Source organism: Hypanus sabinus, assembly GCF_030144855.1.
Source record: "Hypanus sabinus isolate sHypSab1 chromosome 1 unlocalized genomic scaffold, sHypSab1.hap1 SUPER_1_unloc_1, whole genome shotgun sequence".
NCBI classification, from domain to species: Eukaryota; Metazoa; Chordata; class Chondrichthyes; order Myliobatiformes; family Dasyatidae; genus Hypanus; species Hypanus sabinus.
The window spans coordinates 1139993-1155425 of NW_026778903.1; the positions used below are offsets into that span (position 1 = coordinate 1139993).

The 15433-nt window shown below is 49.3% G+C and overlaps 1 protein-coding gene across 3 annotated transcripts; it reads right to left on the reverse strand.

The window, feature by feature from the left end:
• Positions 1–550: 550 nt before the first annotated feature.
• Positions 551–15423, reverse strand: LOC132385349 (uncharacterized). 3 transcript variants are annotated; one of them, XM_059957389.1, is made up of 6 exons: positions 15301–15423; positions 13834–13880; positions 10364–10618; positions 3112–3264; positions 2240–2273; positions 551–599 (listed from the first exon to the last, which is right to left on the reverse strand). In XM_059957389.1, exons 1-6 carry the CDS (start codon positions 15351–15353, stop codon positions 578–580), a joined length of 564 nt encoding a protein of 187 aa, XP_059813372.1. In that variant the 5' UTR covers positions 15354–15423; the 3' UTR covers positions 551–577. The 3 variants fall into 3 exon arrangements, with proteins under 3 accessions (XP_059813372.1, XP_059813370.1, XP_059813371.1); XM_059957387.1 differs by having other exon boundaries at positions 551–1986; XM_059957388.1 differs by lacking the exon at positions 10364–10618 and having other exon boundaries at positions 551–1986.
• Between the last annotated feature and the right edge of the window lie 10 nt (positions 15424–15433).

A 15433-nucleotide genomic window follows, 5' to 3' on the forward strand; every position in this document is an offset into this window, starting at 1 on the left:
GCCAGAAGCACGGTGGCAGTTACGGGCTGTCCTCAGCACGTCCTTGGGCTACGTTGGTCGTTTTATGCAAACGAAGCATTTCACTGCTTGTTTGGATGTACCCATGACAAATAAAGGTAATCTTTAACCTTTATCTGTATGTTAATCTGAAGGGCAAAGTGAGACAGGGATAGGAGACTCACTAGTTACTGGGGACGGACAGGAGATTCTGGGGCTGAGAAAGGGACAGTGGGATGGTGTTGCTGCCCAGGTGCCAGGGTCGAGGACGTCTTAGGGTGGCTGCAGAATATTCCCGAGGAGCAGGGAAATGATCTCGGGAGAAAGAGGGGAAGAGGATCCACACGGTGAGCTTAGGGAGTTTGGAAAGAGGCTGGAAACCAGGACCTTGAAGGTAGCGATCTCTGGATTACTGCACGCCAGGCCAGGAACAGAAATATAGAACAGATGAATGTAACTCTACCATGATGATCCTGTAACGTTCTCCTTCTGGTGTAACGAACGCCGAATTAAACGTCGAGATAAACCACAGTCAATGAAAACCAGTTTGCAGTAAGATTAACCATTTACTGTTCACTCTTCACATTAACATATGGTGAAAACTGTTGATAAAACAATACAAGATTGATACAGTATTTGTTCCTTTCTTAATATCACATTTCCATTGTAAATACTTGTAAAAGTGACTATAACTACATTACATTAAGGTGAAGTATACAGGCAGAGTTTACCTATGCCATTGACTACTTTAAATACACTTCAATGCAAACTATCCGCAACTCTTTAACTAACGAAAACATAAACATTATCGACCGTCGTTACTTTTAACAGGATCGGCGTTAACATCTTAGTTCAATATATCGATTATCTATTAACTTACAGCGTTGCTCTCACTGTGATTTCTAATGCATACAAACAACCCTGCTCAGGTGTGCCTCGTGGTGAGCCCCCCACCCTCGTGTTGATCTCAAACCGGTATTTTCCCACAAGACGTGGCGAAACCGGATGTGACGTCATCGCATGCCGATATTTTTTACATGCAATGAATATACTTTAAACACTTCTAATTCTAACTAGAAAATACTAACAAATGAATTACTAAGCGAAAATATTATAAACTAAATAACTGTCGTAAAGCCAACACATCTACCATGATGATCCCTAACCCAGCCCCGAGAGCAGGAGGGTTGGAAATGGGGTTAGCAACCCATGTGCTTGTTAGTCAAACCAATAAAGTTAATTGTGAGGAAATACATGTTTTTCTGTACCCAACTCGTCATTATTATTATTATTATTATTATTAATTAGGGTTAATTCTTATAACAGAGTTGGTAACAGAGCATTTCCTATCACACTCTCCCCCTAATTTGCCTGAGATTTAATGAGGTGGTGACTCGGATAAGTTGACCAGGGCCATGACGTATATTTTACTCAGAAACACTTTGGGAAGGTCTTTGATTGGTTTGTGGGCGGGGAGGGGGTGGTGTTGGTGGAGAGCAAGTCCAGAAGGCACTTGGTGTCCAAGTTGAATTGGATAATTGGTAGATGATTGGAGACAAAGAGGGGAGTGCTGGGAGGATGCTTTTCCAATTGAAGTCTGTGACTTGTGGTTAACCACAGGGTACTTCAGGCATGATGTGATAACAACTGATGTGATGTGAATGTGGGAGAAATGATTGTGACAAACCCAAGTAGGTGTTTACCAACAAGACAGGGGTTCTCAACTTTATTTTATGCAGAGGACCAATACCATTAACCAAGGGGTCCGTGGACCCAAGGGAGGGATCCCCTGTGTGAAGGGGAGATTCACCAGGACTTTGTCTGGGTGGGGTGTTAGTCCTGGGGAGAGATTGCACAGACTGGGCTGGATTCCTCTGGAGTCTTGGGGGTGCTGCCAGAGCAGGCAGTAACACTGCTGATAGTGGGATCTCACTGTGCATCTCCATCCAGGCCAATATTTGAGTTTTCAAACGTCCGACCCACAAGCACCTGGGAAGAATGGAGGGGAAGGGCACTCATAGTCTGATCACTGTGGGGAGACAGGGAGGGGTGTATGGTCTGGAAGGGGTCACGGAGAGGGGGAAGACGTATGGGGTCACATAAATGGGAAGTGGTGCAGAGACCTTACAAGTTTACAGAGATGGAGAATGTCACGAAGATGGGGAGGGGTGTGGACAAGCCACTGTTGAGAAGCTGGGAGAGCACACAATAGGCATCCCCAGGAAGAGACGAGGTCACTTACCACAGAACGATAGGAACACCAACTGCCATCGTCACTGGAGAATGGAAATGTCATAATCAGAGACATTCAGTACAATATAGCCTGTGGAACAGTGTGTTAATCATCCCTCCCCCTGCTGCCTGATCCGCCGTCCACAGCTGGACAGCATGGTGAAGGTGGTCGACACTGGCCTTTATCGACTGGGTCACTGAGATAGAGACTGGGCCATTGCATTGTATTTGTAAAAAGGCATTGGTGAGGCTGCATTTGGAGTTTGGCAGTGCGTGACTCCAGGATTTTGCATGTGCTTGCAATACTGTGTTAGTTTTGGTCAGTAAGGAAGGGTGCCATTAGGGAGGATGGAGTTCAGGAGGATGGTGGAAAGTGGTTGGATCTCATTGAAACCTGCTGGATAGTGCCTGGGTAGAGTGGAAATGTCTCCAGCCTCTCCTGCAGGAGTCCAGGAGCTGACAGCACGCCCTCAGGGTAAAGGGAACTCACTATGGAACTGAGACAAGAAGGAATTTCTAAAGCCAGGGTGTGGCAAAGCTGAATTTATTGCCTGAGGAGGCCAAGACATTTAAATATTCAAAGCAGACATTGATAGGGGTTTGTGAGGATGTTAAGGATTACTGGAGGAAGGCGGGAGAATGGGGTTGAGGAAAAAGCAGCCATGACTGAATAGAGCAGCAGATCTGATGGGCTAATCAGTGACCCAGTCGATAAAACTGCCCCCTACAGTACAGCTATAGGAGAATGGGGTGGGAGAAGGGCTGAGATCCAGGGGTGGAAGATGGGAGATTCCTGAGGGCCATTCAACCCCTCCCCCCCAACTCTGAAATGGACGCCGGCAACTCAACTTCAATCCCCTTGCACAGAAAGTGAAGCCTCACCTTGAGCTACTGACCGCCCAGCCGCATTCGTGGAGTTCAGCATCTTCCTTCCATCCCATCCCCCCATTCTGCTGGAGACTGGCTTCCTAGAATTCATCAGTGGCGAGTTCGACATCTGGGTTGCCATGGTCCCCTGCCCAGAACACTCCACATCTGTAAAACAAAGTTCAAAGTAAATTTATTATCAGAGTACATACAAGTGGAACCCTCGGGTGCGGCAAACGGCGTTACTCTAGGGGAAGACTCTCTCCGGCCCGCCAAACTTGTGAAATCTCATTTGTGCGGATGCTGCATGATGTTACAAATCAGTACCATGAAATTACAAACAGTACACCATATGCAATTAGAGCTTTATAATTTGTGATTTGACTTTAGGGTTAGTAAAGAGAACAAAAAGGAAAAGGGTCCATTTTAATGAAACAGTCTAGTGCGCACGTTGGAGCTCATGATTTTCCCGTCCATTCTCCATCGATTTTCCCCGGACATCGTCAACTCCCGACCCCATTTCAAAGGCCCCGTTATCTCTTATCATAACTGAAACACTGCTGTTACAGAGAAACCATTTCACTGGACTCAGCATGAGCAAAGTTGGGAGTCTCTTCCTCAATCAGTGGGGAGTTAGCAAAAGGCAGCATATAGCACACCCCCAGTCCCTCATCCTCTGAATCAGTATCCAACTCAGGGGTGGGGTCTTGCCTAATCTCTCCTTCAGTCGGTCCTGTAGTCGCTCCGCGTTGCTTCAGAGTCCTCTTACTAGCTGTAGGCTCTGGGTCAACCTGAACCTCTTGTCCCCCAGGTGGTTCTGATGGAGAATGTTGACAGGCCTATTCCTATCCTCTGGTTTCACCCAGAAAACTGGTATGCTTGGCATCTGACTCTCCACCACACAGGGCATAGCCGTCTAGTGGTTGGCCAAATTATGCTTTCCAGGTAGCTCCAAATTCTTTACACGGTCTCCTGGCATGAGTTTTGAGAACCTCACCTTTTGATGATACATCCTCTTACTTTTTTTTGATTCTGCTTGGCAGCCATAACATCAGCTCCCTTCTCATATCAGACACATACTTCAGATAAGTCTTTGGTGGTAAGTCACCTTTGTCAGTCGCAAAACAAAGGTCAATGGGCAACCTCTCAACCAAACATCAGGTAATATGGTGAGTACCCGGTAGCTTCATTTTGGGTACAGTTGTAGCAGTGGACCAGATCAAGTCAAGTCACTTTTATTGTCATTTCGACCATAACTGCTGGTACAGTACAAAGTAAAAATGAGACGCTTTTCAGGACCATGGTGTTACATGACATAGTACAAAAACTAGACTGAACTACGTAAAAAAACACAGAAAACTACACTAGACTACAGTCCTACACAGGACTACATAACTTGCACTAAAACAGTGCAGGCATTGCAACAAATAATAAACAGGACAATAGGGCAAGGTGTCAGTCCAGACTCTGGCTATTGAGGAGTCTGATAGCGTGGGAGAAGAAACTGTTACATAGCCTGGCCGTGAGAGCCCAAATGCTTTGGAGCCTTTTCCCAGACGACAGGAGAGAGAGGGGTATGAGGGGGTGCATGGAGTCCTTTAAAATGCTGTTTCCTTTGCTGATGCAGCTTGTAGCGTAAGTGTCCGTGATGGCGGGAAGAGAGACCCCGATGATCTTCTCAGCTGACCTCACTATCCGCTGCAGGGTCTTGCAAACCGAGATGGTGCACTTTCCGAACCAGGCAGTGATGCAGCTGCTCAGGATGCTCTCAATACAACCCCTGTAGAATGTGATGAGGATGGGAGGTGGGAGATGGACTTTCCTCAGCCATTGCAGAAAATAGAGACACTGCTGGGCTTTCTTTGCTATGGAGCTGGTGTTGAGGGACCAGGTGAGCACCAAGAAATTTGGTGCTCTTTACAATCTCTACCGAGGAGCCGTTGATGTTCAGCGGGGAGTGGTCGCTCTCTGCCCTCCTGAAATTAACCACCATCTCTTTTGATGTCCAAAATGTTGACTCCACTTGTTCTTCCTGCTGATCTCCAAAGTTCTGAGCATGTCTAACAAGGTCCCACTGAACCGCTTGTGTTGGGGATCACCTGGTATAGTCCTCAACCTCTCAACTCCAACTCCAAGCATGGCTAGTAACTCATGTATGAGCCCACTTTTGAAATCTCATCCCTGATCTATGTATTCGCCAGGGGACTATAATAAATGAAATACTTCTCCCATAACACCTTGGCCACCGTGGATACCCTCTGCTCCTTGGTAGGGAAAGCTTTCGCATATCTGGTGCAGTTATCCCTGATGACACATTGCTGACATCTGACTCTATTGACAGGAAATCCATACACACCAGGTCCAGGGGCCCCACACTCTGCAAGTGGGACAAGGGAGCTGCCCGTTAGGCAGCGTCTTCCTCCGTATGCATCGAATGCACGACTTGCAGAATTCTTCGACCTCCGACTTCATTCGGGGCCAGCAGAACTGGTCTCTGAACAATCCATTGGTCTTTTCAACCCCCAAATGTCCAGAATCATCATGAAGTGAGCGTAATACAACCCTCCCAAACTTCTCAGGCAGAACCAGTGCTGGGAATGCCGAGGTCGGTCTGGAGGTGACGTGACCCAGTATACTGAGTGATCTGGTTCCTCAACTCCAACCAAGGCCATTCTCTCAGTAATGGAGGAACCACAGAATGTTTCCTCTTCTCTGCTTGAGTCATGTTTCCCTTTTCAACTGCTTGCCAAATGGCACTGACACCCAGGACATCTTGCTGAGCAGCAGCCACTTCCCCAGAAATCAATTCTGGCAGATGATTTTTCTTCAGAGCAGTCAGGTTACAGTAAACCTGGGGAATGAAGTCATCAGAAGCTCCCAGTGGATCTACCGCTCGATCCTGCCCTTGCTTTTCATCCGCATTCACTGTGATAGCAAACTGGCACACGGCTTTCACTCCCGGGTCAGGAACACTCTCCCACCCTCCGTCCCTGCCCAGCCTTTCCTGTGCACATCGGGTCAAAGCGTCAGCATCAATGTTCCGGCTTCCCGGTTGGTAATGCCGCCAACCACCGACGGCCTACGGCATCCAGTTTTGCCGAGGTCAGGATACAAGTTAGGGGATTGATGTCCGTCCTCACCTCAAACTTGTTACTGTTGAGGTAGTCACTCAGCTTATCCACCTCCACCCACTTCAACGCCAGAAACTCCAACTTATTCGTGGAATAGTTCTTCTCAGAGGGTGACAGACTCCAACTGGCAAATGCAACAGGTCTCAACCAGGTGCCTTGGTCCTGATACAGGACACCCCCTAAGCCCTCTTGGCTAACATCCATTGTAGTACATACCGCAATCAGGGGTCTGTAAAAGCCAGAACAGGGGCCTGGATCGGCATCTCCTTCAGAGACTGAAAGGCCTCCTCACATTTCACATCCCACCTCAGTCCAAAAGGCTCTGATGGGCCAAGATACACTTTACACTCCTCTCCTTGTGTCCTCCCCCCTTTCTTCCCCAAAGGAGGGTAACCACACAGAAGCTGATTCAACAGGTGACTCACTTTCATGTAGCCCCTCACAAACCTCCGATTGTAACCACAGAACCCGAGGAACGAGTGCAGAGCCCTCACGGTCCGGTGCCACGGCCAGGTGGTCACCACCTCTACCTTAGCCAGATCTGTAGCTACTCCATCCCATGACAGCACATGTTCAACATAGCTAACAGACATCTTTCAGAACTGGCACGTCGAGGGAAAGTTTTAACTCTTCAGCTTTCAGATGGCCCAGCACCTTCAGTACTCAGTCCAGATCTTGGATGCTTTTCTTGGATGCACTCTCCCGATGGTACTGAGAGCAAAGGGTCATCGGGAGACATGGGGGTGCACAATGGTTCCTCCTTGCTCTCGTGGAGAAAGCGAATACAGAAGGCATTGAGCTCATCTGGAAGCGAAGCTCTGTCCTGTATGTTGCAAGATTTAACTTTGTAGGAGGTTACAGTATTCAAACCTTGCCACACCTGTTAAGTGTCCTTCGTTGATTCCAGTCTACTCTGGAATCTCCATTTCACCCAAGAGATGGCTTTCCGGAGATGATATCTGCACTTCTAGTAGCATCCTTGAGCTCCAGACATGAATACACCTGACCTGTCTCTCAGCAGGTTCCCGACTTCTGTCCCAGCTGTTTATTCCTTACTGCTGGGAAGACAACTGAGGACATTTAGTCTATCTATGCCCCTCACAATTTGAAACACTTGCAAAGCAAAACCAAGCAACATGTGTGACATGGTTTCATGAGAACAATGGCTCTTATGGTCACTTTGACTGAAGAAAGACATGGAAGTTCCCAATGTCCTCATTAATTCGTAAAGACCAGTGTGTGTAAAAATCATATGCTGTACAATCTTTTTTGCCCAGTGACAACAATTTGTGGATACTGAATAATTTCTTCAATAAAAACAGTATAAATAAGCCAGTTGTAAAATCTGCAGGCAAATCATCGCAAACTCCACACTGTCAACACTGTCCACTTCAGAAACCAGAAAAGGAAATACAATGGTGAAACATACTTAACATGCTAATGTGGTAGAGGGTGACAACCTTTTGTGCGCAGTTGAAATTCCTGTGCGCTAGTAGCAAATGATGCGTGCGCGTGCACACCTCAGAGGGAACATCCGAGGCACTTTCACATACCCCCAAAACACCGACCACCCTGTGATTTCAGTGGAGGCCGACTCCCGAGGATTTCACCGTCTACTGCAAGGACAGGACAATGGAGTCTCCAAAAGGAAGAGGAGTCAGATTGTGTTATTTCCTGATTAAATCATTGTGCTGCACAGACATGACAGTTCCGTCTCAGTCCTGCTCAGACAAGCTGGAACATGAAACAGTCAAGTGACGTCCATTTTATCTACCGATGGAGTTTTCCACCATCGTCCTGGTGATGAACATTTCACCGTTGGCCATTGTCAGGCAGGCATTGAAAGAACTGTGTACTGTGATCAGCGGTCATGAAAGAGTGCCCCCTAATGCCTTCTTGCCAGAGTTTGTTATCTACTTGATCTGCCTTATGAGAAACTTGTACGAAGATCACGGCAGTCAGAACTGAACACGGAACAACAGACTGTTTCAAGACAGGGAAAGGAGTACGACAAGGCTGAACACTGTCACCCTACTTATTTAATCTACCTGCTGAACACATCACGAGGAATGCTGGTCTGAACTCACGTCTGCATACCTCGATTCTGTTTTATCCCCCTTGGTTCAGTCTCTTCCTACCTACATCTGTAATGCTTCACACAGTTTCGATCTTTACAATGACTTTAAGATCTCTCGTCCTGATCGTCTCATTTCCTCTGTGGATATCCGGTCCCTGTACACTTCTGTCCTCCCCATCAGAAGGGCCTTAAATTCTCCATTTCTTCTTGGACACCAGACCCAAGCAGATCCCCTCCAACACCACTCCTCAATCAGGCGGAACTGGTCCTCACCCTCAACAACTTCTGCTTTGGCTCCTTCCTTCAAACCCACAGTGTAGCCGGGGCACTCACACGGATCCCAGCCATAGCCGACAAAAAGTCAGTTATGTGGTACAATTCATGTTCCGTGCCGACATCGCTCCCCCACTCTTCTTACCCTGCACTGACAACGGCATCGGTGCGGCTTCCTGCACCCACGCTGAGTTCATCAATTTCACCAACTTTGCCTCCAACTCCCACTCTGCCCTCAAATTTACTTGGTTCATTTCTGACACCTCCCTCCCTGTTCCCGATCTTTGGAATCTACTGCTTTGTATCTACTGCTATCTTTTATAAACCCACTGACTCTCACAGCTATTGGAACTCTACTTCTTCCCAACCTGTCACTTGAAAAAATGCCGTCCACTTTTCCCAGTTCCTCTGACTCCGCCATATCTGTTCTCAGGATGAGGCTTTTTCATTCCAAGACAGTGAGATGTCCTCCTCCTTCAAAGAAAGGGTCTTCCATTCATGACATCAACTCTGCCCTCCCCAAAATCTCTTCCACATTGTGCACACCTGCCCTCCCTCCACCACACCAGGGTTAGGGTTTCTCGTCCCCACCAACCACAAGGGTCTGTATCCAGCACATAATACTCCAATATTTGCCATCTCCAACAGGATAGCACCACCAAGTGCATTTTCTCTCCAGTGAAATGTGACTCCCTTGTCCACTTGTCTTCTGAATAATTTCAATAAAAACAGTACAAATAAGCCAGCTCTAAAAATCTGCAGTAAAACCATCGTAAACTCCACGTCATCAACGCCGTCCGCAACAGAAACCGGAAAAGGAAATGTAATTGTGTAGATCTGTGAAACATAATTAACTTGCCAATGAGGTTGAGAGTGACAACCTCTTGTGTGCAGTTTAGATTCCTTTGTGCGCTAGTGGCATAAATGTGTGCACCCACACATGGGTAAACATTCCCTGCGAGTCTATCCGGTGCTCCTGATGTGGCCTTCTGTATACCGGGAGAAATGTCCACTGTTCATGCTTTTCCACAGACGCTGCCTGGCCAGCTGAGTTCCTTCGGCATTTTGTGCAAATTGCTCAGAATTATTTACTCATCGTATTTCTTTCCTACTTGCAGTTTGTCTTTTGTATATTGGTTGTTTTATCAGTATCTGTGTATAGTTTCTCAGTGATTCTATTGTATTTCTGTTAATGCCTGTAAGAAAATAAGTTCAAAGTGGTATTTGGTGGTACACGTGTACCTTGGTAATAAATTTCCACTGAACTTTGCAAGGTCAAACCCCAGCCCCCTACACACCAAGGAAGCGAGTCTCAACCTGCTGGGGGGCGGGGCGTGGGGAGGAAGAATGGATAAACTTGGATTGTTTTCTCTGGAACAACTGAGATAGAAACTGATGAGTTTATGAGGATCAGAGGTGCATTGTCTCTTCCACCGTATCTAAATGTCCAACACTTGTATGCACACGTTTATCCAAGACTGGCAAGTGCTGTGTGCCTGCAATGAGCTGCCAGGGTTGTGGTGGAGATGGACGTCATAGAGCCATTTTGGAAGTTCTTAGGTAGACACATTAACGTGCTGGGAAAGGACTGATATGGACAGAAAGGATTGGGGTGGTTGGGTGTTTAACGAACAGTTCCAAGTCTGAGTGCAGCACAGGAAACTACAGGCTCTCGTGATGTGGTGGGAGGCAAAAGAAACATTTCCAGATGAAAAATCCTCAGAATGGTGGGATCCTAGAGTACTGGGTTCTCACTGGACACAACTCACCTCTCCCTGCCACTTACCTGACAAGCCGAAGCCGAAGCCAAATTCACAGTAGACAGTGTGGTTCATAGCCCAGCTGTAGATCAGTTTAACATGGCTGGCATCTACCCAGGCCTGGCTGCTGTTCCGACAGCACAGTCTGTCTCCGTTGCCTTTGAGGCAAACGTCTATAGGTCTTCGGAGGCTGTGAAGGTGCAGGCTTTGACCAACGTTCGGGACGCAGGAGCAGCTGAGAGAGCTGGTATCCGGAGTGAAACGGCAGATGCCACGCTGACCTGTCGGTAGAAGAGCGCCCCTGGTCACTGGGGTTGTGGGGAGTCATCCTCACTTCCCCACCTTCACCTCCATACCATCCCCTCACACACCCCCAGGCTCAGACACAGAATGAATCTCCATCGACACTGTTCCATCACACACTCCCGGGGTCAGACACAGAGTGAATCTCCATCGACACTGTTCCATCACACAGTCCCGGGGTCAGACACAGAGTGAATCTCCATCGACACTGTTCCATCACACACTCCCGGGGTCAGACATAGAGTGAAGCTCCCTCCACACCGTCCCATCACACACTCCCAGGGTCAGACACAGAGTGAATCTCCCTCCACACCATCCCCTCACACACCCCCAGGCTCAGACACAGAATGAATCTCCATCGACACTGTTCCATCACACACTCCCGGGGTCAGACATAGAGTGAAGCTCCCTCCACACCGTCCCATCACACACTCCCAGGCTCAGACACAGAATGAATCTCCATCGACACTGTTCCATCACACACTCCCAGGGTCAGACATAGAGTGAAGCTCCCTCTACACTGTCCCATCGCACACTCCCGGGGTCAGAAAAAGAGTGAAACTCCCTCCACACCATCCCATCACACACTCCCAGGCTCAGACACAGAATGAATCTCCATCGACACTGTTCCATCACACGCTCCCGGGGTCAGACACAGAGTGAAGCTCCCTCCACACCGTCCCCTCACACACCCCCAGGCTCAGACACAGAATGAATCTCCATCGACACTGTTCCATCACACACTCCCAGGGTCAGACACAGAGTGAAGCTCCCTCTACACTGTCCCATCGCACACTCCCGGGGTCAGACAAAGAGTGAAACTCCCTCCACACCATCCCATCACACACAGAATGAATCTCCATCGACACTGTTCCATCACACACTCCCAGGGTCAGACATAGAGTGAAGCTCCCTCCACACTGTCCCATCACACACCCCCAGGCTCAGACACAGAATGAATCTCCATCGACACTGTTCCATCACACACTCCCAGGGTCAGACATAGAGTGAAGCTCCCTCCACACTGTCCCATCACACACCCCCAGGCTCAGACACAGAATGAATCTCCATCGACACTGTTCCATCACACACTCCCGGGGTCAGACACAGAGTGAATCTCCCTCCACACCGTCCCATGACACAGTCCCGGGGTCAGACACAGAGTGAATCTCCATCGACACTGTTCCATCACACACTCCCGGGGTCAGACATAGAGTGAAGCTCCCTCCACACCGTCCCATCACACACTCCCGTGCTCAGACACAGAATGAATCTCCATCGACACTGTTCCATCACACACTCCCAGGGTCAGACATAGAGTGAAGCTCCCTCTACACTGTCTCATCGCACACTCCCGGGGTCAGAAAAAGAGTGAAACTCCCTCCACACCATCCCATCACACACTCCCAGGCTCAGACACAGAATGAATCTCCATCGACACTGTTCCATCACACGCTCCCGGGGTCAGACACAGAGTGAAGCTCCCTCCACACCGTCCCCTCACACACCCCCAGGCTCAGACACAGAATGAATCTCCATCGACACTGTTCCATCACACACTCCCAGGGTCAGACACAGAGTGAAGCTCCCTCTACACTGTCCCATCGCACACTCCCGGGGTCAGACAAAGAGTGAAACTCCCTCCACACCATCCCATCACACACAGAATGAATCTCCATCGACACTGTTCCATCACACACTCCCAGAGTCAGACATAGAGTGAAGCTCCCTCCACACTGTCCCATCACACACCCCCAGGCTCAGACACAGAATGAATCTCCATCGACACTGTTCCATCACACACTCCCAGGGTCAGACACAGAATGAATCTCCATCGACACTGTTCCATCACACACTCCCGGGGTCAGACACAGAGTGAAGCTCCCTCCACACCGTCCCCTCACACACCCCCAGGCTCAGACACAGAATGAATCTCCATCGACACTGTTCCATCACACACTCCCAGGGTCAGACACAGAATGAATCTCCATCGACACTGTTCCATCACACACTCCCAGGGTCAGACACAGAATGAATCTCCATCGACACTGTTCCATCACACACTCCCAGGGTCAGACATAGAGTGAAGCTCCCTCCACACCGTCCCATCACACACCCCCAGGCTCAGACACAGAATGAATCTCCATCGACACTGTTCCATCACACACTCCCAGGGTCAGACATAGAGTGAAACTCCCTCCACACTGTCCCATCACACACCCCCAGGGTCAGACACAGAATGAATCTCCATCGACACTGTTCCATCACACACTCCCGGGGTCAGACACAGAGTGAAGCTCCCTCCACACCGTCCCCTCACACACCCCCAGGCTCAGACACAGAATGAATCTCCATCGACACTGTTCCATCACACACTCCCAGGGTCAGACACAGAATGAATCTCCATCGACATGTTCCATCACACACTCCCAGGGTCAGACATAGAGTGAAGCTCCCTCCACACCGTCCCATCACACACCCCCAGGCTCAGACACAGAATGAATCTCCATCGACACTGTTCCATCACACACTCCCAGGGTCAGACATAGAGCGAATCTCCCTCCACACCGTCCCATCACACACTCCCGGGGTCAGACACAGAGTGAATCTCCATCTACACCGTCCATCACACGCTCCCAGGGTCAGACATAGAGTGAATCTCCCTCCACACCGTCCCATCACACACTCCCGGGGTCAGGCACAGAGCGAAGCTCCCCACACACCATCCCCTCACACACCTCCAGGCTCAGATACAGAGTGAATCTCCATCGACATTCCCAGGGTTAGACATAGTTCCCTCTACAGCATCCCATCATGTACCCCTGGGGTTAGACAGAGTGAAGCTCCCCCCACACACTCCCAGGGTCAGACACAAGAGTGAATCTCCCTCTGCAGTGTCCCATCACACACTCCCAGGGTTAGATACAGTGTGACGCTCCCTCTACACACCACCGGGGTCAGACACACAGCGAAGCTCCCTCCAAACTGTCCCATCACACACTCCCAGGGTCAGACACAGAGTGGAGCTCCATCCACACTGTCCCATCACACACTCCCGGGGTCAGACACAGAGCGGAGCTCCCTCTACCCTGGAAGTGTGTGATGGGACAGTGAACGTACACACAGTAAAGCTCCCTCCACCCTGGACAAAAGGAGAATCTCCCTCCACACTGTGTGACTCTACCCTACTTACCAGCAGCAATTCCGACCATGACCAACCACACACAGACTGCGATGGACCTGAGGTGGAAGAAAGGTTGAGGTGAGGAGTGAACTTTGATAATCTGATCCCACCTCAGACAGGAACTGTCAACGGCACCCAGAGTTTGAGTTCGGAACCAGTCTAGCCAGTTTTCTAATCCCTCCCAATGCTCCCACTGATCTGAAATGTTTCTGTGTAACCGTGGCCTAATTAGGGACAGTCAGCCTGGTACTGTGTCGGGGAAATTGAGTCTCACTGAGGTTACTGTATTTTTGAAGGAGGCGATGAAGATGATTGACAAAGTTGGAGTGTGTAAGATCTCTACCTGGATTTCAGTAAGCCATTTGGCAAACCCCTCGTGGGAGGGTCATCCAGAAGATTAGGATGCAAGAATTTACCACTTGGATTCAGTATGGTGTTGCCCCACAGAAGAGAGCAGGGAGTGGTTGATTGTCTCCGGAGGTCTTCGACTTGAGGTGTTCTGCAGGGATTAATACTGGGATCTCCAAATGACCTGAATAAAAATGTGGGTGGGTGGATTCGCGATGTGGATCGCGTGGGAGAACAGGGGCACGAGTTACAGGGAGAAGTCGCGTTGGTGCAAGCTGAGGGGACCCTGATTATGTTTATGGGAGCGAGAGAGGTGGGAGGGGCGGGCAGAGGGGATGAGCAAGAGGGGCAAAAGAGGCACAGGGTGATGCACCATCAATAACTCTCGTAGACGTGAGCTAAGGTAGACTTTTATTGGTTGGAAGAAAGCACCGTCAGCAGCAAACATGCAACATCCTGGAGACTCAGTACCTCCAATCGCCTTTATACAGGGGTCTGTGGGAGGAGCCACAGGAGCAGTCGGGTGGGGGGGGGGGGGGGCGTGTAGGAAAAGGCACAGGAAAAGAGCCGCAGAAATAAGAAACACACAGAGAAGAAACCGCAGAGATAAGAAGCGCATAGAGAAGAAGCCGCAGAAATCGGAGTCACACTGGCTGAAGCAACGAAATGGCGATGAGTGGATGGAAAGCCGGTATATTTATGCTGCCGTTTATATGAGATTCACGTGGAAGCCCGGGAGAACCAAAGGAAACGCTCTCTGCCCGCCGCGCCGACACTCAGACAGGGGAGCTCGAGAAACAGGGGGAAAAGGGAATTAGGAGAACAAGAGGAATAAACAGGTGGGGTGAGGGGGGAGGCGGCCGGGATAGTCACAGGTTTAGTCAGGCGGGGATTTAATTAGTTGGGGGTTTAATTAGTTCAGCCCCCTTTAACCCTGTTTTGTTCTCTGTACCATTTCCCATCTCCAGTTTCGCATCGCAACAGGCAATATATGCCCACGTTTCCCTCGCTGGGATCCCGAGTTGCCACCGACCCCCGTTCCAAACGGTAGTCACTGTTCCTCCTCAGGTTGAAACCGCTACTCCTCCATCGCCAACATAATGCATTCCCGTCCCGGACACTACATACCTTCCCTTGGTAGTCACGTCCTCCATCTGATATGATACTCCGAGTGAGCACATTCACCAAAGGAATGATCCCGTGAACTCGAAAAGGCAGGGTTTAATTCCAAGATATCTCCTGCGAAATCGCTCCGTTTTGT